The 21,878-nt window shown below is 34.2% G+C and overlaps 2 protein-coding genes across 2 annotated transcripts; one reads left to right on the top strand and one right to left on the bottom strand.

Moving 5' to 3' along the window:
* Positions 1 to 7,161: 7,161 nt before the first annotated feature.
* On the top strand, positions 7,162 to 13,163 carry LOC143632199 (ATP-dependent zinc metalloprotease FTSH 11, chloroplastic/mitochondrial-like). The gene is made up of 17 exons (XM_077100770.1): positions 7,162 to 7,568; positions 7,679 to 7,832; positions 7,919 to 8,011; positions 8,514 to 8,602; positions 9,006 to 9,129; positions 9,237 to 9,356; positions 9,478 to 9,528; positions 9,938 to 9,999; positions 10,287 to 10,344; positions 10,424 to 10,549; positions 10,620 to 10,700; positions 10,790 to 10,919; positions 11,657 to 11,805; positions 11,890 to 12,171; positions 12,249 to 12,338; positions 12,415 to 12,468; positions 12,825 to 13,163. The coding sequence occupies exons 1-17, from the start codon at positions 7,162 to 7,164 to the stop codon at positions 12,987 to 12,989; spliced, it is 2,235 nt and encodes a 744-aa protein (XP_076956885.1). The 3' UTR covers positions 12,990 to 13,163.
* Positions 13,164 to 16,859: 3,696 nt separating this feature from the next.
* On the bottom strand, positions 16,860 to 18,279 carry LOC143632178 (putative trehalose-phosphate phosphatase 2). The gene is made up of 7 exons (XM_077100752.1): positions 18,160 to 18,279; positions 17,970 to 18,041; positions 17,774 to 17,899; positions 17,640 to 17,696; positions 17,462 to 17,563; positions 17,149 to 17,367; positions 16,860 to 17,021 (listed from the first exon to the last, which is right to left on the bottom strand). The coding sequence occupies exons 1-7, from the start codon at positions 18,262 to 18,264 to the stop codon at positions 16,860 to 16,862; spliced, it is 843 nt and encodes a 280-aa protein (XP_076956867.1). The 5' UTR covers positions 18,265 to 18,279.
* Positions 18,280 to 21,878: the final 3,599 nt, after the last annotated feature.

Here is a 21,878-nt window from a genome sequence, read left to right as displayed (position 1 = left end):
TGTTCAGTACCTTGGGACACTTGTGAGGATGTCCGATCATGTATCGATAGAATATTCTGATTGGAGAAAGGTTCCCAAGCAAAAGAAAGAAGATATGTGTTCACTCGTTAAGGTATAGTTTTTTATCAAGATTTATATGTAGTAACTCGTTAAGTAAGAGGTATATGCTAATATATATAGTTTTTATTTGTAGTCCAAATTTGTTATTCATCCGAAAGAAACAAAAGAGATTAAGAAATGGATCTTTTATAGCATGGAGAAAAAATGGAGAACGTGGAAACTTTCTTTGAAGACACGCGCATATGATTCAAGCCGGTCTGTTGATGAAATTATGGCACAACAAACTAAGAATGACAATAGACTAGATCCAACTCAATTTAAAAAACTTGTTACTCGTTGGTTCACTCCGGAATTTCAAGTAAGAATGATCTATAACTTTGATGTCTTATACAATATATATATGTAAATCTTCATACAAATCATCTTCTAAAACTTATAGTATATTCACATATTTAATTGAAATCTTTTGTACAATTGTCTATTTTCATACTAATCATTCACTTTCATGTATTAATTTACTATTTACCATAGAGTACATGTGAAGCTAAAAGATCGAGCCGGTCAAAGATAAAGGAGGCTCATGTTACCGGGACAAAGTCGTTTGCTAGAATTTCTCATGAAGAGGTATTATTTTAGCTATTTTGAATTAAATTATTATCTTCTTTTTTATTTCTTGTCCCTTGCTAAACATCAAACATAAATTACAGGCTATAAAGAATAATAGAGTACACTCAACACGAGGAGAACTATATATAAAAACTCACACTCGTAAAAATGGAACAATTGTTGATAGGGAAGCCGCTGAAGTTGTGATAATGTATCCATTCGGAAATAAATGATTTTCATAGTCTATTTTACTCTTACTTTATAAGATCACCTAGAATGAAGTATATGCTTGCTTTCTCGAACTTTGAAAGCTTATTTACTAGAGTCTAGAAATCTTATAGTTCTTTGATGCATTAAATTATTAACTTGGGAAAACCATCAGTTTATTAACATTATTTGTGCTTCGGTCTTTTCAAAATTACTTACCATTATTATTTTGTGTTTAGGCATCATTAAAAGCTATTGCAAGTGACTCTACAAGCATAACCGGAGATCTTGGTGATTTTTCAAATGATGACTACTCAAAAGTTAAAGGCCCGGAGAAAAGGGGATACGTTTGATTAGTTGGAAGGATGCCGACCGCAAAAAGTAAAGGTGATTCTTCAACAAATTCACAAACAATTGATCAACTAATGAATGTTGTCAATGTTATGTTGAACATCATTCAAGAACACATTCCCAATGCAAACTTGTCTTCGGTTCTTAGCGATATGAACGTAAAGGTACTCACATTCATAAACTATTGTTTATTCTTTTTATGGTTACATATCTATGTATTAACATTTTCTCATTTATATGTTTTAGGTACCGGGAACAATTTCTTCGGTTAACCAAGTATCATCTTCACGAAATAACAATGGTAATTTGTTTTATACGATTTGTTTGTAACTCGAGGTGCAAATCCTAACCAGTTAACCGAACCTAACCGGTTAATAACCGATGTTGGAGAAATCGGTTACTTTCCAATTGTAATGAAAGGAACAGGTTAGGGATTTTCACATAGTAACCATTTAGAGTACTAATACACATACACACCCATATATATATATATATATATATATATATATATATATATATATATATATATATATAAATACTTGGCTCGAGAGTCGGCTCGAGCTCAACAATGAAGCTTGGGCTCGTTTATAGAACAAGCTTATTTTTAGGCTCGGGCTCGGGCTAGCTTAGCTTTTTCACAAGCCAATCTTGACTAGCTCGCAAGCGTTGATATGGTTGATTTTAATAGGTTATTATCGATTTTAGATTAATAATTAAGTCGGCTACACAATTTAGTGTCCATATATTTACATATTGAAAAGTTTTTATTTTTTTTATTAGGTACCTTGTATGAAGATTGAAGATGGTGAAAGGGGCTAACAAGTGGTGAAGTTTTTAGTTTTTATTCAAGTATTTGTTACTTTACTTTTTATATGATTGATATTTTGATTTAACTTGAGAGCTATTAGACATTTAATATGTACTTAGAATGTGATTGAACTTTTAATTGTGGTAAAGATATTATGATTTCTATATTTGATGGTTTTATTTTTATTTTATGTTGTTAAAAGGTGCCATTAAGATACCAAATATTTGTTGTGGTAGACCAAAATAGTGTCACTAAGAGTTCAAGGTTTAGTGGCGGACAAAAAAGTGTCACTAATACCCAAAAGTTTGTAATGGCATACAAAAAATGCCATCGAAAGTCCAAAATGTTTTTAATGGCACACGAAAAAAATACCACTAAAATTTCAAAATTTTTTTAATGGCATACGAACAAAAATGCCACTGAAAGTCCAAATATTTTTAATGGCATATGAAAAAAATGCCACTGACAGTCCAAAATGTTTTTAATGGCATCCGAAAAAAATGCCAGTAAAAGTCCAAATGATTTTGATGGCATATGGAAAAAATGCCACTAAAAGTTCAAAGCGTTTTTAATGGCGTTCAGATAAACATTCCACTGAAAGCCCAAAATGTTTTTAATGACATACGAAAAAAGTGTCACTAAAAGTCCAAAATGTTTTTAATGGCATACGGAAAAAAGTGCCACTGAAAGTCCAAAATGTTTTTAATGGCATACGGAAAAAAGTGCCACTGAAAGTCCAAAATGTTTTTAATGGCATACGAATAAATGCCACTAAAAGTCCAAAATGTTTTTAATGGCATACGAGACAAAGTGGCATTAAAGCCCAAAAGTTTGTAGTGGCAGACAACAAAAGTGCCACTAAAAGGCTTTAGTGGTAGTGCTTCTAGTGACACTTTTTTTGTGTGTCACTCATTCCAACAAGGTTCTTTAGTGGCACTTCTTTGGTTTCTTGTGACACTTTTTGTATGCCATTAAATGGCTTTTTATTTGTAGTGTCTCATCTTTAAGGTATGTATTTAGATCAAAATTTTATCCTTTTCATTTCATCTTGTTTCTATTTTTGTTCAAGATCTAAAGATAAAGTAAGTAAATCTTAAAAGTTGGAAGTGAAACGAACCGAACCGAACCCAAACCGACATAAATGAACTCTAATTGAACCAAGTAAGAAAGTTGGATCTAGATTTAAATGATTGGACATCATATATACGTATATAAATTGGATTCGGCAAAGGTGAGTCGAGTGAAACTAGAGACTCGATTCAAAAGTTCAGTCGACTTAAATATAGTTAGATACTCGAGCAGAAAGTTTGGCTCAACTGGAAACATGCAACTCGTCTGGAACATAAAAGGGATCGACTCTAGTGAACTAGAGTGGATTGGAATTCGGCTCTAGTGAACTAGAGTGGAATGGATTTGGCTCTAGTGAACTAGAGTGGATTGGAATTCGGCTCTAGTGAACTAGAGTGGAATAGTGAACTAGAGTGGATTGGAATTCGGCTCTAGTGAACTAGAGTGGAATAGTGAACTAGAGTGGAATGGATTTAGCTCTAGTGAACTAGAGTGGAATGGACCGAACCCGAGGCCCGACTCGTTTAGAACCCATAACCCGTATGTTGGTTAAGGAAACTAAAAATACATAAGCTAGTTAAAAGGAAAAGTGTTAACTAATAATGATGCGAGAACTTAAACCGAGACCCACCCGTTAAGAAACCATTAACTTGTAGAGTTCGTTGAGAATCCTTAACCCGGTTCATAACTTATAAGGATTAGTTTCTTAACAATAATAAAGTTAAGATTTAATAAATTAATAAAACAAAGTTAAGTTTCCTTAAACTAATGCAATCGGTTGATAAGGTTATACGTTCGGCTCGGTTAAGTTAAAGAGAGAACCCCGTTAACTTAGGAAAATAAAGAAGCTTAAAAATATATAATTAATACATGTACGTTATTAACAGTTAGTCGAGCTCAGTGAAGCAAGGAATCACGATTAATTCCGAGCGGAACCGACAACAGGTGAGTTCTAGCCCCCTTTTTACCTTTAAATGTTTTTGGGGCTGTATGCATACTCGTATGTGAAAGAATAGATACATGTAACTTTAGTTAATGACATATATCTTGTTAGAACGTGTTTATATATTAATTTATTAATATATATTTGAATGTTTGAATGTTAGTTAATAGAACAGAGAGAGTTAGGAAACAAACCCTACTAATGCTTGCATAGAATGTTATATGAATGTCAATGTGTATGAATGCTAAATATAGAAGAATGTGTATACGTTCATGCGTAGAGCCTTTGGACCTCGTGCATGTACAATAAGTTAGGATGACAAATCCCTCTAACTTTATATGGCTCGGTTATGACCAAGGAAAGATGGCTTGGTTATGAGCAAGAGTAGGAGGCTCGGTTATGAGCAAGTGCATAAGAATATAGTTATGAAATGATTGATAGATAGACATAGAGAAAGTAAATAAAGATTATAAACGTTATGCTATGTATGAATGTATGAAAGATGTGATACTATTTACAACTCGTATGTTATGAAAAGTAAAGAAACGTTAGAACTCACTCAGCGTATAGCTAACTTTTAGTATGCATGCAGGTATTGTGATGACGTGGCAAGCTCGATGCGCGTACGAGGCTATCCATATTGAAGAATATATAGAGAAGGAAGTCATTATATAAAAAGTTTTAAATTTCCGCTGCGATGTGTATAGACTTCCGCTGTATCAAACTGAGTTTATGAGTAAATCCAACACCGAATGTAAGACTACTGGGATCGGGGCCTTACATTATTAGACCAAGTGTAATTGACTTCAAACTCTCCAAAACACCGAAACCGGTTCAATAATTCCCAACATACTCATTATGTCGACTCAGAATAAACTAAAAAGATGATAAGATGTTAATCTGATAGTGGAATAAATTACTGGTAGTTGAAGTTGAATTGGTCGGAAGGAAAGCACAGGAATTTGGGGGCATGGTAAAAAGATTAATGTGGATAGTAGGTGTATTAAGTTTAGAAACTATTTTTATAGTAAACTACAATAATATTAAAAACTGAGTGGGTCTATACCTCCTGCCTATCAAGTCCGTCCGCCATTGAGGCGTTGTATTGTTGGCCACTGGAGATGACGTGGCTACCAAGATGGCCACACTATGGTGAGGAAGATGATTTGCGTCGGGATGTCCGCGGAAGTCTTAGTCTTAAAGAGGAAAAAAGCACACAATGAAGTGAGCGGCAAAGTAAGACAATCATGGTTAACATCTATACTGGTGGGTGTTGTGGTAAGGATCACATGACCTTGATGTTGAGTGGTGCCCATACCATATAGCCTGACATTCCATGCTATTCCAAAGAGATTACTTGAGACACTAGGGTAGGGCTATGCAAGACTTCATAACCGAACTAGACTAGACCGTATTTTAACGGTTTCGAAACCGGTTTTCAATTAAATTCTAAATATGAACTATTAGAAGGTGCAAAAAACAAGAGAAATTCGTAAAATAAAATATTATCATATAAATATATTATTATACTTTAGTGGAGGAGACTGGGAATGGATTAAAATAGCTCAAGATATTAAAGGATACAACTATGTCTTAAAACAAATTTAGGGTAGTGGAAGATGATTATCGTTTATAATATTGTAAGATGATTGTACATAACCGGGAAAATGAGAATGCGAATGATTGCCTGCACATGGAAGTTCGAAGGGCCACTATATAAATAAATAGGTTTTAAATATCATCTTTAAAGTTTAAACCTAATCCAGTTCTAGTGATTCTTTAACCATTTTCACCCAAATAAAACAACGGGACCCGGACCTGAAATACAAATCGAGCTGTTAGAAAACACATGAATTGGTCACTCCTACCCTGGGGCACAATATACATGAATTATACATAACTAGTTTTAGAGTCCATGTCACACACGGGATGATTTAAATTATAAAATTACAAATAAAACAAATAATTACATAACGTATATGAAAAAATGTATTGCATCTATACTATGAGTACATAAATTAATTTTATATATATCACAAAATGATTTTTTTTAAATGAACTTAATAAAAAAAATGCGAGTGTAAAAACGTACCCAATAACGCTCTTTCTATTGAAAATTTCATTCTCAGTGTCATATGTGTATAGTTGAAAGAATTTTGGTTATTAACCAATTTCGGGAATAAGACTTCTCAGACAATAGTAGTTCTAACCAGTCAGCCTAAATACAGAATAAGTGGTACATTTGTTGATATATTTATCAATTTACCACCCATCGAAGGAAAGTAGAGCATTAAATTGTGACAACAGATGTTTCTTCAAAAACTATGTTTTTCTGAGCTACATCATGAAAAAGATTTTGATAAATTTCAGGGAGCGTCTCGACTTTATCATAATGACAACATAAAAAATAACATGTTAACTCATTCTATTTTGTGAATATTTTGCTTCATTTGAGCATAGTTTTGCATGACATGCTTCCCATACAACGTTCTTAAGCATATATTTATAATTTAATGATTAAAAAATTACTTTGTAAAATGAAAGCATATTCGAGTTTTGTTTTTCTTTACAATCTTCTATAATATACATAGTACAATATGTTAATGATAACATTTAAAATTGTATTGTTTTCAATCTTTGTCAAACATGATTTATTGTTGATTTTTGGATTTCACCATGTATTTTTTAATACATAGTAAATAATATGTTAATATTTATTTTTATAAAATGTATAAATATAATATAAATTGAGCATAAAAGAAAATCATATATTTATTGATCTATTACATATATTAAAATTAATTAAGATATTAGTTTTGAAAGATATATTATAAGAATTAACACAAATATCCACAATTATTTTACCTACATTGACAAGAAATACACCCTAACTCAAAACAAGGCGCCAATTTCAATCATCAAGTGATTTGCTTTTGTTTTTGTTTTACAGATAGATAAGAAGCCTAATCTTGTTCATCTCTTTGAATTTTGTGTGGTTCACACCAACAATAACAATTACATACATAATAATAATAATAATAACACCACCACCCATTTCTTCAATTCTTTTTCTAATAATAATAAACCCTAATGAGGTAGCTGCTGCTGCTGACCGAATATGAATTCACTTCAATTATCCTTCCTCATCTCTAAACCCCCAATTTCCCCTCACTCTATTCGCCTTCAATTCCACCTTCGCACCTTCAATTACACCCCTTCAATTTCCCGCCACATTCAACCAGCTTTCTGCACAAATTCAACCTCATCTGTTCTCACTAACCATGACGATACTAATTTGGTGCCGGACAACGACGGTGGTAATGGTAAGAGTCAGCTACCGATTGTGGTGTTCTTATTAGGGTTTTTAGCACGAATTAGAAGTGGGTTTGACAAGATATTGTTGTCCGAGTGGTTCGGTTGGTGGCGGCGACAGAAACGCTTGGAAATGTTGTTGGCACAAGCAGATGCTGAGCCTCAAGATGCACCAAAGCAGACTGCTTTATTGCTTGAGCTTAATAAACACAGGTTGGCTGGTTCAATATAATAAAGTTTTAATCTTTATGTTTATAATGCTTGAAGTTGTTAGATGATTTTATGTTTTATTTGTTTATTTATTCGTTTTTGCAATTGCACAGTCCTGAGTCTGTGATCAAGAGGTTTGATCAAAGGGAATATGCAGTAGATGGTAAAGGTGTTGTGGAGTATATTAGGGCTCTTGTTGCCACCGACGCGATTGCTGACTATCTTCCTGATGAACAATCTGGAAAGCCTTCTAGTCTTTCTGCACTGGTAACTAAACTCATTATGATGGTACTGATATAAAAATCTTGTACTTTTACTACTAGTTTATTATGTGTTTCGTATTCTACTTTCAGTTGCAAGAGTTGAAGGAACGGGCATCCGGGAACTTGGATGAATCTTTATTAAGCCCTGGTATATCGGAGAGGCAGCCATTGCATGTGATGATGGTAAGAGTTGACTTCAAATATTTGTGCAGAGCCTTTTTAATGTGTATTTGTGCATTCATTGTGGTATTTCTTGAAGATTTTGACCACGTGTTTTGAACTGTTATTGCTCCCCCCCCCCCCCCCCCCCCCCCCCGATTCTCTGTATTAGGGGTGGAAAAGTAGGCGGGTTTGGTAATAGGTAACTTTCTGGTGTATTTTTTACCAGCACATGGTTGACCCGCAAGCAGTTTTTTTTATCATTTTATGAGTAGGTTACTAAGATCATATAATTGCAGTAATAATACTTAATGTTTTTTAAACATTTTGGGTACTTTCTACCAGTTTGACCTGTTTCATTTTTAGCTAATTTTGTTTATTTTGTTTATCCGCATGACCCATTAGAGGTGAAAACATAATTCGGATCGACCCTTTCATGAGTAAATGGGTCGCATCTATCTCTACTCCATAAAGGTGATTTGAGAATCATTGTGAAATTGACTTCGATATTTCTTGTAATCTATAGGTTGACCAAAAAGCATCAAACCGATCATCACATTTTGCACAAGAGCTCATCTCAACAATCTTGTTCACTGTTGCTGTTGGTTTAATGTGGTATAAGTTTCTCTATTTCAACTATATATGTGAAGTTTGAAAGTGATCATATTATATTATATTATATTTAGTAATGAAAATGAGATAATCAACTGTGATAAGACGGGATGCAGACTGTAGACGGATATTCCATTGTGCTTCTACTATTGGAAGTTGTAATAAGTTGATACTAAGATATTCAAGTGGTTGAAAAATGTGATTATTTAAGGGATTAACTGATAAAATGACCAAAAAGGACATTATTGTTGGAAAAGATAAGACATTTTGTTTCAAGAGTAAAAGTTTCTCAGTTTAGGTCAAAAATTTGGAAAATAGGTAATTATAATTTACCTTTAGATAATAAGTTTTTTGGTTATTTTTTTAAACAATCAGTTTCAAAATGATTTTTTTTTTCGTTTTTCAGGGTGATGGGAGCTGCTGCACTTCAGAGGTATATCAGTGGGCTAGGTGGGATGGGGAGTCCAGGTGTCGGCTCAACTTCTTCATATTCCTCTAAAGATTTAAACAAAGAAATAATGCCAGAAAAGGTAAATTTTTATTTAAGTAAAACATGATACTTGAAGAATAGTATGAAAAGAATCTCATTATATGAAGCATAATGATCTCTTGGAACGATTTATATGATTATGTGCAGAATATAAAGACGTTTAAGGATGTTAAAGGTTGTGATGATGCTAAACAAGAGCTTGAAGAAGTGGTGGAATACCTCAAAAATCCAGGAAAATTTACTCGCCTTGGTGGAAAGTTACCCAAGGTTTGCATTTTAATCATAACATAAATTAAGTATAATAATAGTTACTTGCTTTATTTGCTACTTTTGTTTTTTACTTTGCATGTGTCATTGGTAACAATAAAGCAATGTGATTACTTTACAGGGAATACTTTTAACTGGGGCACCTGGGACAGGAAAAACTCTACTTGCCAAGGTAAGGCGTAAAAGAATGTAGGGTCAAAGTCATATATATCCTGAAAACTTGCATATTATCCGTTCACCCATTCGAAAAATTAATATCAAATATACGCATTCGAGTATGACCATAATACCTTTTCTTCCTCCTTACACTCCAAACTCTCATATCCTAGTACAGGTTTTACTGGAAGGGTATAAATGTCACAAATTTGAATGTGTATATTTGAAAATTTGATTTTTTGTTGGGTAAATTTGATATTATTATAAGTTTTAAGGTGGATTTATGAAATTATCACAAGTGCTTGTATGCATTTGCTACTACTTCCTAGTGTGTTTTGAACATAGGTTTCAAGTTCCAATAAATTATTTTACATTCGGTTTATTTTGTTAACAAATGCATAATATTTGGATTGGTAAATTTGAAGGCTATTGCTGGGGAGGCTGGAGTTCCTTTTTTCTACAGAGCAGGTTCCGAGTTTGAAGAAATGTAAGTTTTAGAGCTAGAATTGGTCAAAGGGGTCAAATTGGTCAAAAAGTCACCCAAAGTGCATATTTAAAGCATTGGTTATTACTAAAATAGTATGACTTTTATAGTAGCATTTCAACACTAATTATATGTATGTTTTAGAGCTAGAATTGGTCAACGGGGTCAAACCAGTCGAAAAGTCACTCAAAAGTGTATATTTACCACATTGGTAATTACTAAAATAATATGATTTTTAAGTAGCAAATATTTCAAAATCGTTTACCATGGTTTATTTTGGCCTTTTTAAGGTTTGTTGGTGTTGGTGCTCGAAGAGTGAGATCCTTATTTCAAGCAGCAAAGAAGAAGGTTTATTGTTTTACCCACTGCGTTTATTCTTTTGATTGTAGATTTAAATGCTGTTAAAATTATTTGTTTGAATTTTTAGGCTCCATGCATAATATTTATTGATGAAATTGACGCGGTTGGTTCGACTAGAAAGCAATGGGAAGGTCATACAAAGAAAACTTTACATCAACTGCTTGTGGAAATGGACGGTTTTGAGCAAAATGAGGTACATTTTAGAAACCATTGTTTTATTATTTGTTGCCTTATAAATTTAATTTGTGGTAAGTTTAATTCAGGGAATAATTTTGATGGCTGCAACAAATTTGCCTGATATACTTGATCCGGCTTTGACGAGGCCTGGTAGATTTGATAGGCATGTAAGTACCTTGCTAATGAACAAAGATTTCTTTTAATGCATTTGCTTCCATATGTTTATAAATCTAATTAATGATGAATTTTTTGGTAGATTGTTGTTACAAATCCAGATGTAAAGGGTCGTCAAGAGATTCTTGATTTGTATTTGCATGACAAACCACTAGCTGAAGATGTTGATGTGCATGCTGTTGCACGAGGTACACCCGGGTTCAATGGTGCAGGTAGGTTCATTCTACAATAAATGATTTTCTTAGGCAGCCATACAGATGGATTGGGTGCTGGGTTGGTTATTTTTGATAACCGGTCAAACGAATTTGGTTCGGTCAAAGTTGGCCTGTTAGTTTTTTCAAATTTTGTCAAAGGATGGACTCGTGCCATGTCGATTTAAATTGTTTTAAAGTTAATATCTTTAATAGTGAAATAATAAATCATAGCCTTGAAAGTATTTAACTAATTATTGTGGTAATGTTTTAAGTCAGAGATCTCGTATAAGCCTGAAGCCTCCCCTAAATCACTTCGATCCAAAAAATTCGGTTATTTTTTAATTTTTTATGGGGAAAATTCAAATATATTCCTGAAAACTCGCATAATATACCCAACCAAAAAAGTTATTATTAAATACACCACTTCAAAATACTTAAAATATCATATTGTAATATGATATTTATGACTATTGTACCCTTTTCTTCTCTTTACACTCCAAAGTCATCTCCTATCGTTGATATTATGATTTTTTGTTGGGTATATATGATAACATTACTCAGTTTTGAAGGGAGCATATGAAATTATTTCTATTATCATCATACCGTCCAATATCTTATCTTAATAAACCCATAGCTTAACAAAGACAGTCAAAATTAACCCACTGTTATCCCACTGGGGAAGAAACATAACTTTCTAGTATCAACTAATTTGAGGTTAACTGTTGACCCTGTTTGTTAACTAATATTTGCAACAGACTTGGCGAATCTGGTGAATGTTGCAGCCATTAAAGCTGCTGTTGAAGGTTCCGACAAGTTAACCGCAGCACAGTTGGAATTCGCAAAGGATAGAATAATCATGGGTACAGAGCGTAAAACCATGTTTTTATCTGAAGATTCAAAAAAGGTGTATGCTTTATTTTAAATACATTCCTTTTATTATATGTTTCTAACAAGTCAACTCACTGAACTAGTAATGTTTATATTTCAGCTGACAGCATATCATGAGAGTGGTCACGCAATAGTTGCGTTGAATACAGATGGCGCACATCCTATCCACAAGGCAACAATTATGCCACGTGGATCTGCTTTGGGTATGGTTACACAGTTACCTTCAAATGATGAGACATCTGTAAGCAAGAAACAGTTACTTGCACGCCTTGATGTTTGTATGGGAGGACGCTTAGCTGAAGAGATTATTTTTGGTCCCGATTATGTTACAACCGGTGCTAGTAGCGATCTTCAATCGGCTACAGAAATTGCCCAATATATGGTAATCACCTAAAATATTTTAGTTTATATATTGTGTTGCTCGGTTGCTTACATGCAAAAGTTTTTATTGCGTGAAAGGTGTCATCTTATGGTATGAGTGATGCAATTGGGCCTGTTTATTTGAAAGAGCGGCCCGGCTCGGAGATGCAAACGCGTATTGATGCCGAAGTATGTTTATACCCTTTTAAAGCTTTTTGTTTACATGTAGTTGAGGTGTTTATATAGTTTTTTCTTTGTATTTCAGGTGGTTAAGCTTCTTAAAGAGGCTTACGCGCGTGTAAAATCTCTGCTCAAGAAGGTTTTTGAAATATATATTATTAAATCATGTGACTCGAATTTGTTAGATATAATATCGTATTTATCCGATAGAAAGTTAAAAACATCAAATACACTCATTTTCAAATTTATGACGTCTGTACCATTTTCTTAAAACTTGTATAAAGAGAAAGTGAAGGGTAGAATGGTCATATTATAAACTATATATAATTAAATAAATGGGTAAATAATATTTATCCATTCAAAATACAGTAAATATGAAACTTAAAAATTTTAAATGGGTATATTTGAAATTGTATTTTTCAGTCAGGTAAATATGATATGCAAATTTTCAGTATGAAATTGCCACATTATTAATTTTTTTTTTAATTTCTGCAGCATGAGAAATCACTGCATGTGTTGGCAAACGCGCTGCTGGAACACGAGACATTAAACGCTGAAGAAATAAAACGAGTTCTTGGTCCGTATTGTGAAGGAAAATCGGTGTTACCAGATCAAGAAATGTTACAAGAGCAAGAGGAAGGAGAACTTGTATTAGCCTAAAGAAAGATTTTAGGAGCAGAGACCCCTGTGTTGTGTACTCATAATTCTGGTCTCTGTTAGAATAGATTTTCTACCTTTTTTTATGTTTTTAATTATTAGTTTTATGATATTTAGCGCTAGAACTATACAAACGAGTGATTCACAAGATCGCAATTGTCCGTACGATTATTGTTGACACAATTATGGATACCCAGTTGATTATGTTCAATTGTTGCTTTCATTTAATTGTAGACATGTTAAGCTTGATTTTCTTTTAATCTTGAACATGACAACCAGAGCCCAAAAGACCCGATAGAGAAAGCCGAAATCCAAAACATTCAAGACAGACGTTCTCATTGGTACGAGGCAACAACCGGTATAAAACAATGTTATAAAAGTTGTAGAGAAGAACATATCTACCCAATATACATCACAACTTTATTCAAAGCCATGACCATGATAATCGTATAGTTAAGACTAAAGAATTTTTCTTAAAAGACAATAACATAAGCTTAAGAAACTAAGGAGAAGCAGCACACAAGTGAAGACCATAAAAAGAGGGTCCTGCTGGTAGAGGTGGACAACAAAACCGGTTCCTGGAACCGGTTCGGTGGAACCGAACCGGAACCGAACCGGTTCCTACCCGTTTTTCGTAGGAACCGGTTCGGTTCCGTTTCAACCCGACGATCCGGGACCGGTTTGACATGTTTGGAGGTGGACCGGGTAGGAACCGGAACCGAACCGGAACCGGTTCTGGAACCGGTTCAGAACCGGTTATAGCCGTTTGAGTGGTTCTAGCCGTTGGGAAACGGTTTTATGGCCGTTTTTTGACCGTTGGGGTCAAAAATGGCCGTTTTTTGGCTCCCCAAACACCCCACTACTAGTATAAATAGGTATTTGGTGTAATGGGTTCATCACAACACTCAAAACGCAAACCCGAACGCAAAAAAATACAAAAAAACGCTATTACAACGTTCTGAGTTCTCTAATCTCTTGTTTTCTCTTCTTCTATATTCATATTTGTTGTTATGGCTGCCTCACAATCATCGGTTGGTCAAGGTTCCACCGCCGGACCAAGTTTCGTTCGTATTGTACCTCATAATCGTAATCAAGAGATTTGGTGCAATTGGGATTTGGTTGAATTGAGTGACCATTCATTGAAGGCTCGGTGCAAGTTTTGTGGGATTTATTTAAACCCACTTTCGAATTCAAATTTGAAGAAACACATCGAAAGACCGTATTGCAGGGCGTTGAAACAGAACGTCGAGTCGCAACAAACGCAAATGGATAGTGAAGGCGGAATATTTACATACCAAATTGATCGAGTTCAAGATCGTATGGCGAAGTTTGTGATTCAAGAAGCTTTGCCGTTTAGCCACTTCGACAACCCTCGCTTAACCGCCATGATTCGAGATACGCTTCAACCACAATACACTCACGTAAGTCGTCATACTCTTAAACGTTATTGTTTAAAATTGTGGAAGAAGGACAAAGAGGTACTAATTGCATATTTTGAAAATATAAATACGGGAATAAACTTAACTACTGATGTTTGGTCGGCTCCACATGGTCTACCCGAATCTTATCTTTGTGTCACCGCTCATTGGGTAGACCCGTCATCGTGGGAAATGATGAAACGCACCATTGCTTTCGAACTCTTTGAGTATCCACATACGGGAGATAATTTGTTTGAAATTTTAGATTATGTTATAAAAACTTATAAACTAGAAAATAAAATATTTTCAATTGCATTTGATAACGCGTCGAATAATACATCGGCGGTTGATAAATTAAAATTAAAATATACGCCGATTTGCAATGGTGTATTTTTTCACTCAAGGTGTGTTGCACATATCATTAATTTAATCGTGCAAGACGGACTTGCTTCGGATGAGGTTACATCGGTTATAAACGATTTTAGAGTAATGCTACATGAAGTTTTTAAGAAAAGTAAAAAAAGACAAATGGATTATAGAAAATTTTGTAAAGATACGGGAAGAAAAGCTTTGGGAGCTAATTGGGATGTACCTCATCGATGGAATTCCACTTGCATAATGTTTCAAAGTGCTTTGAAACAAAGAGACACTTTACAAATGTTTCATTCTAGTCTTGCCGAGAATGATTTGGCAATCCCCTTTTCAAATGAGAAATGGGAAATTATCAATGACTTATCGACTTTTCTTGAAGTTTTTAAAACATCAACTACGAAACTATCGGGAACGTATTATCCGACAAGTCCCTTGGTTCTTTCGGAGTTATTTTTAATCGTTAACAATCTTAAAGAATTTGAAAATAAAAGTCCAATGTTTTCAAACATCATATTACCAATGAAGTTTAAATTAAAAAAATACTTTCTTGAATTGCCACCGATTTTTACTTGCGCCGCCGCTTTAAACCCAATGTTAAATGTTACGGGGGTTGAATGTGTGATAGACGAAATTTTTTCAGCCTTAGATATGCATGAAGTTGACCCAAACTTTTCAACAGAGGCACAAAATGATTTTAACTTGAATTTTAAATTTATGTATGACTTTTATATAAATAAATATGGGTCAAACATACACATGCCTACGCCGGGGGGGTCTTCATCAAGTTCAAGTGCTCCTAGAGTACGAGACCCCATGATTAGCCTTATGAATACCGTTCGAAACGTAACGGCTAAAAAACAAAGGGGTAACACCCCTTCAAGCGAACTAGGAAGGTATAGTGCATATGATTTCTCTACCGGTTTATCCGAAGAGGAATATGGCACTTTTGATGTTTTGGCTTGGTGGAAGGTAAAGGAAACCGAGTTTCCGATTCTTGTCACCATGGCCCGTGATTTACTAACCGCCCAAGCTTCTACGGTAGCTTCGGAATCTGCTTTTTCTCTTAGTGGCAGGATAATATCGGTGAGAAGAACAAGACTGAATTCGGAGTCGGTGGAGATGTGCATTTGCTTGAAGGATCACTTGGACTCAATCGATCGTGTTCAACACGTAACCACTCTGGAAGACGAAACACCACTTGATGTTCGAGTGCGCGACGAACAAGAAGGCGTTTCTACAAGTAATTCTGATGAACAAGTCGCCACTCAATAATTACGACGAACAAGAAGGCTTTTCTAGAAATAATATGTCACAACTTTATATTTATAAGTTTAATGTTTTGTTAGTTTGTTTTTGAATATTTTAAAACATGTAACCTTTTTTTTTTGAACTTCTTAAAGTAAATAAAATGAATTTTATGTTAATTGTTTTTTTTATTTAACATGTTATACAAATACGAATCGTATAACACCGCTCTTGATTATAATTCAGCATTTGACTTGCGTAAGCCAAAAGACTATAATACATAGCAAACTCAACAAATGTAACACGATACAGATTTAAGTTCACCATTACACGATACACGATACAGACTAATCAATTCAAACACGCTGACACTCATAGCATTAAGTTCAATATGTTGTTTACCATTGCTCTGTGGGTGAACAACAAAAGTAGCATGAGCCTCTTCAGAAATCAGAAGAACACAAATCATCACCTACACAAGCAGCGGAAACGAAAAACGAAAAAAAAAAATAATATTTTACACTGTAACCGTGTAAGAACCGGTTTAGGAACCGGTCAGAACCGGTTCCACCGGTTCCGGGTCCGAGGGTTGGGGAACCGGTTCGGTTCCCTAACCGGTTCGACCATGGAACCGGTTTAAACAGTGATGTTGACTAATGGAACCGGTTCTGAACCGGTTCCGGTTCCTTTGACCAACCCGATTTGATCACCTATACCTGCTGGTGCCATCACTAACTTTAACTTGAGGATCTTTCTGTTGGCATAGCAGCCTATATATATATATATATATATATATATATATAGATTTACAACTTACAAGAAGCCAACACACAACTGATTACTGATGGTGGGTAGTGGCGCCATTGTCATAACCCCATCTGCCTAAGCAGGCCAAGAACGATTGCACCTCCGATGGGTTCTTGAGCGAGTACAAAGCCGTTGTGTCTCTTGGTTTTGATGACACTATTATCGGATATCCTTGGCCTCTTTCCCTTATAACCTGAAATAACCCATCGTCAACTTCTGAATCGTATATATAATTCACAGACTGGCATTTAGTTTATGATTATAAAAATAATATTATTGCAATAGTTAACGGTTAATCGATCCATTTAAACAATATGTACCTTAAATGCATCTTCGTCGGTCTTATCATCTCCAATGTAAATCGGGAAGACCTTGCTGGTGTTGTGAAAACCGAAAGCCTCCAGTAAATAATTGAGAGCATCCCCTTTGTTCCATTCAATAGATGGACGGATTTCAAACACTTTCTTCCCAATCGTAAAGTGAAAATCTGGATGGTTTGCAAGCATCAACTTCACTTGATTTTCAAGTCTTTCATGATCCTGAATATATCATTTATAGCATTGATCATAAATAAATTCCTATAAACACAAGCAGATATCTTATGTTCAAGATTACGTAGAACAGTCAGTATACCTCGTCCTTAACATGGCGATAATGAACAGAAAGACAAAACATGTTATCTTCAATTTTCACACCTGGTATGTTTTTTGTCCTTTCCTTAACTTCAGTTAACATCTGTGTTACATTACAATCAAATCAGCTTGTTCGTAAACATGCGAAAGTGTCGAGTTTACACAATGCATTTTAATACCTCCTTAATCTCAGGCAGAAAATGTTGAGCTGGTTGGAAGATGATATATTCATTCCCCTGAGAAATTTGATATGATATGCTTGTTATATAAAATGATTTAGTAGATAAAAATAATGAAAATCTTTGCATATTACCTCAGTATCAAAGGTTATTGTTTGAAAATTTGCATCATAATTGTTATTCCGTAAGGCTGGTCCCATAGTATCCATCCCATGACTCCCTGAGTAGAATACCCCTTTTAACTGAACAAAATCAAAAACCTGTTGCAATATAATTAGCGTAACATTCTGGTGACGGTATTGCAATACAATTATATAAGTTATTATCGACCTTCTTGCGACTCCTGCCACTGATTATAGCAGTGTGAAAGCAATTAGAGACGTTATGTACTGCTGCACGCATCTGCAGACAAAAGATATTTTAAATCAATAGCTTCGATATTGAAGAACCGAAAAATCAGAATTTTAAAGTAACAATAGCTTCGATATTGAAGAACCGAAAAATCAGAATTTTAAAGTACCTGATTAGACATGAAGGCACACTCGGGATCACTCACGATGGGTGATAGCGTGCCATCATAATCTAAGAAGACGACTATCTGCTTCCCGTTTGCCACATTGATCATTTGACCGAAAGAGCTAAGAGCAGAAGGGTGTTCTCTCTTAATAGAATCAAAATTACAATCTTTAATTAATCATGGAATACAATCATGCATGCATGCAAAACTTGGCTATAAGTTATATGTGAAAGTGATAGCTAACAATGTGAAGTCACTTACCAACCATAAACTATAACTTTTATCAACGGTTATAGCTACGCGTCCCATCTGTTAAAACATTTTGTGAGCGCGTCAGTTAATAATATGTAAAAATCTCATAAAGTGGTGGATTTGTCAAAATGAATGTGAGTTTATAAAATGAAACCATTAAGTTTTAAGGTCAAGCTGCATCTTTATTAGGGATAATGGGAAAGAGCTAAACAAAATAACGTGCTATTCGTGTTTGAGCTCGTATAAAATTGAGATGTAATCGTACCTCAGAGTCAGCCATTGTTCTTCCTTTTGAGATTTTTTGCTGCTGGTTTATTCAAAATCTAAAGGAAACATACAAATAGTTAAAAGTTAATACTCCAATATATTTAACAAAGTGACATTACATTACAAGCATATAAAAGTAACAAGTCGACCAAGTCAAAATGACAAAGACATGGTGGAATCCATTTTTAAAATGTGAGACAGTTTGCATTATAACATGCATATATATGATAAAAATGTTTACTATTCAAAAAATTAAAAAAGAAACATTATGTTCAATAATTTAAAAGTATAAAACAATATTCAAACATTAAGATACTTGGAGAATTATACAACTCAACTCTTATATATTATCTAAGAATAAAATTTATAACTTTCAAGATAGATACTGTGAATTGTGAACAGTATTATTGCCCACAGATCCATCGAACCCAGAGGAGTCGTAGGAGAAGGAACAAGCAATAACTAATCAAAGGTACAAAAAGTACTTACATAGATTCTTCCACGTGAGGTAAAGACAAATTTGTTTCAACATGGATTGTGCACTAAGAAACCCATAGTTTTATTTTCTATCATTCTTAACATATAAAAGATAAAACTTTTTTTCAAAAAATATTCTCCCTTGTAATTAGTAATTAGTTCTTTGGTTTTATATCTATACAAAAAATACATCTAAATTTATTGCCATGAAAAAAACATGTCCTGGCTGGGAGTTCGGCTCGTCTGGGAGTTCGGCTCGTCCTTACCTTGGGCCGGCCCTGTTTAAAACCAATAATACGTCGATAAACGCATACAGTAAGCGCAAGGCCATTCCCGAGAATACGAAAAAAAAGAACTCAGGGTGTGGAACGTACATGAAAAACAAAATGCCCTAAAATATAAACGTACACTTTTATATAATTTAAGCGAATATGATAATAATATAAAAAACAAAAGTTTTTTAGCAAATTAATCTAACTAAAATTCTTAAACAATTTGTGCCTTAACTTTTTTTCTATTGTTTCTGTTTTTATGTGTTTGTTTTTATTTTATTTAAGTATAGTAATTAAACATCAATAGTTTACTAACATATTAATGCAAAAATTTACTAAACATTATATATTTTTTTTGGTGGGGGGGAGGATAAATCCTATAATAATATTTGCTAATTCAGCAATTGAAGGTATGTGATCGGTGTTCAGAGATTACGATATTGCATACTTTGGTACTAATAAGAAGCAAATAGGGTAATCTTTTATCATTCTTCGTCATGTGTTGCAGTGGTTAAACTAAGAAATTTTAACTAAGGAATAAAACTTTATTTTTAGACTCTCAGGTGTATGTCGGTTATTTTTTTGAATACTTGCCGTCTTCGTATAATAATACTTTATTTGATATTTGAAGGATAAATTAATACATATAAAAGGTTAAAAAATAATTTCGAACTACGGATAAAAAAAATAAAATGTAAAAATAAGTCTACCAAATTTTACCAACTAAAAAAGGAGAAATAAATAAATAATAAAGTTTGTCATCTGTTAATTAATGTAACAAAATGATGCTTTGTAATTCCCACCCGTCAAATTAAAAATCATAAAAACATTAAAATAAAAGTTGTATTTTAGTTTAAGGTCGTCTTCTTCATTTCTCAATGAACCATGCTGCCGCCGCCTTACAGTCCTTGTCCTCGCCGGAAAAAATTCCAGAAACTCAAAATTTTTTGTTTCTCGTCTTATGTAATCAATAAGCAAACTGTATGACCCAAAAATACATATATATAAAAAAACTTTTATTAAGAAAACCATGGGCCTCTTTGAGGATCTCCTTGCCCTCTCCTATCACCGGCCCTGATTAACGACTCTATTTATATGATTATAAATCCTATATAAGTAAAAAGGGAGAAACATATAGAAAATGCATATATACAATTTTCAAGAAGAGGAGGGTGAGAGGAGGCGCGTGGAAAGTGACTGACACGGATCATGGGACCAGGAAGGAAATTCGAAAAAGGTACGCTTAGTAATCAATTAAAACATCAATCAAATCGAAGTCGGTGGTCTTCAAGATCCTTTTAGGTAGTAGCCCTTGTTCCCTACACTTAATATAAATTCTTTACCTTACAGATTATTTCTAATTTTATAATAAGTGGAGGCTTTGCAACACAAACTATTCACCATCACGTTATAATTATTTAAACAAAGTTTGGTTGAGCCACCTAAAGTGAATCTATGGGCCACTTCAAGTTAGAAACAAACATATATAAAACACCCTATATCGATTACTTATAGCTAAGTGACATGCTAACCAAAACACAGGTTAACTTGAGTGAAAAATATTACACTCAACCGCATATGGATCCGTTACTCTTAAAATACTGTTAACTTATTCAAATGCCCAAGCAACACTCATGTTCATTGTTTGTTGTCACCACCTGTATATGGTTCATCGCCTCCGCCACCTAACGCTGACCCACTGATGCAACAACCAACGCCACTGCCACCATTGGCACGCACAACCGCCGCCACTCATGCAGCCACAAAACAACCCCGTCATGTAAGGGCGACGGACTTCCACCGTCACCACTTTTGCATTCTCTGATACCACCATCGATTCTGACACCACTACTTCGGTAGCGATCGCCTCCTTTGCTAAGTTTGCGCAAACGTGGTCGGCCAATACCTACCGCCACTAGCCGTCATTAAAAATAAATATAACGGGTGAACTTATCTTAATACATTCTTTTCATTTCTAAAATGATACGTTTAAACCCAAGTTAATTTTAGTCTGACCAATTTGATCTAAACCAAAGTTATACTTCTCTAAATCGATTGTACCCTTCTAACTCATACCTATTTTCACTCAAAACCGTTATAACCCGAACCCAACACGACCTGATACCAACCTGATCCGATCCGATCGTTTTGGCATCACACCATTTTCATAAATACAGAACCAGTAATACTATTTGTTCTAATACTATTTTCAAAACCTTATATATACGGAGTTATATAATATTATAATATCTAGAGCAATGATTTTTTTAAAAACTTTAAATTTAAAGACTTGAAAATAAATAATATAAAATTATACAATCCAAAATTTCCAAATCCAAACTAAGACACTATTATTTAAAAACAACAATGAGTAACACAATGTAAATATAAAAGTGCATGACAAAAGAAGCCAAATGAGGACGCAAAGTCGTGTTGCACTTCTAATCAATAACG

The sequence above is a fragment of the Bidens hawaiensis genome, unplaced genomic scaffold, assembly GCF_021521415.1.
Source record: "Bidens hawaiensis isolate Kalapana, Puna unplaced genomic scaffold, B.hawaiensis_p1.1 tig00006368_1, whole genome shotgun sequence".
NCBI classification, from domain to species: domain Eukaryota; kingdom Viridiplantae; phylum Streptophyta; class Magnoliopsida; order Asterales; family Asteraceae; genus Bidens; species Bidens hawaiensis.
The sequence above is the reverse complement of the archived record's forward strand: the minus strand, read 5'-3'. Positions and strand labels throughout refer to the sequence as shown.

Bases quoted from the DNA above. Each gene is read 5' to 3' on its own strand.
- LOC143632199 (XM_077100770.1), top strand. From the start codon at position 7,162: ATGAATTCACTTCAATTATCCTTCCTCATCTCTAAACCCCCAATTTCC. The intron at 7,569-7,678 runs GTTGGCTGGTTC...GCAATTGCACAG, and splicing joins CTTGAGCTTAATAAACACAG to TCCTGAGTCTGTGATCAAGA. The intron at 8,603-9,005 runs GTATAAGTTTCT...TTCGTTTTTCAG, and splicing joins GTTGCTGTTGGTTTAATGTG to GGTGATGGGAGCTGCTGCAC.
- LOC143632178 (XM_077100752.1), bottom strand. From the start codon at position 18,264: ATGATCAATGTGGCAAACGGGAAGCAGATAGTCGTCTTCTTAGATTAT. The intron at 18,042-18,159 runs GTACTTTAAAAT...TTTTGTCTGCAG, and splicing joins GTGCCTTCATGTCTAATCAG to ATGCGTGCAGCAGTACATAA. The intron at 17,564-17,639 runs GTATTAAAATGC...AATGTAACACAG, and splicing joins TTCTGCCTGAGATTAAGGAG to ATGTTAACTGAAGTTAAGGA.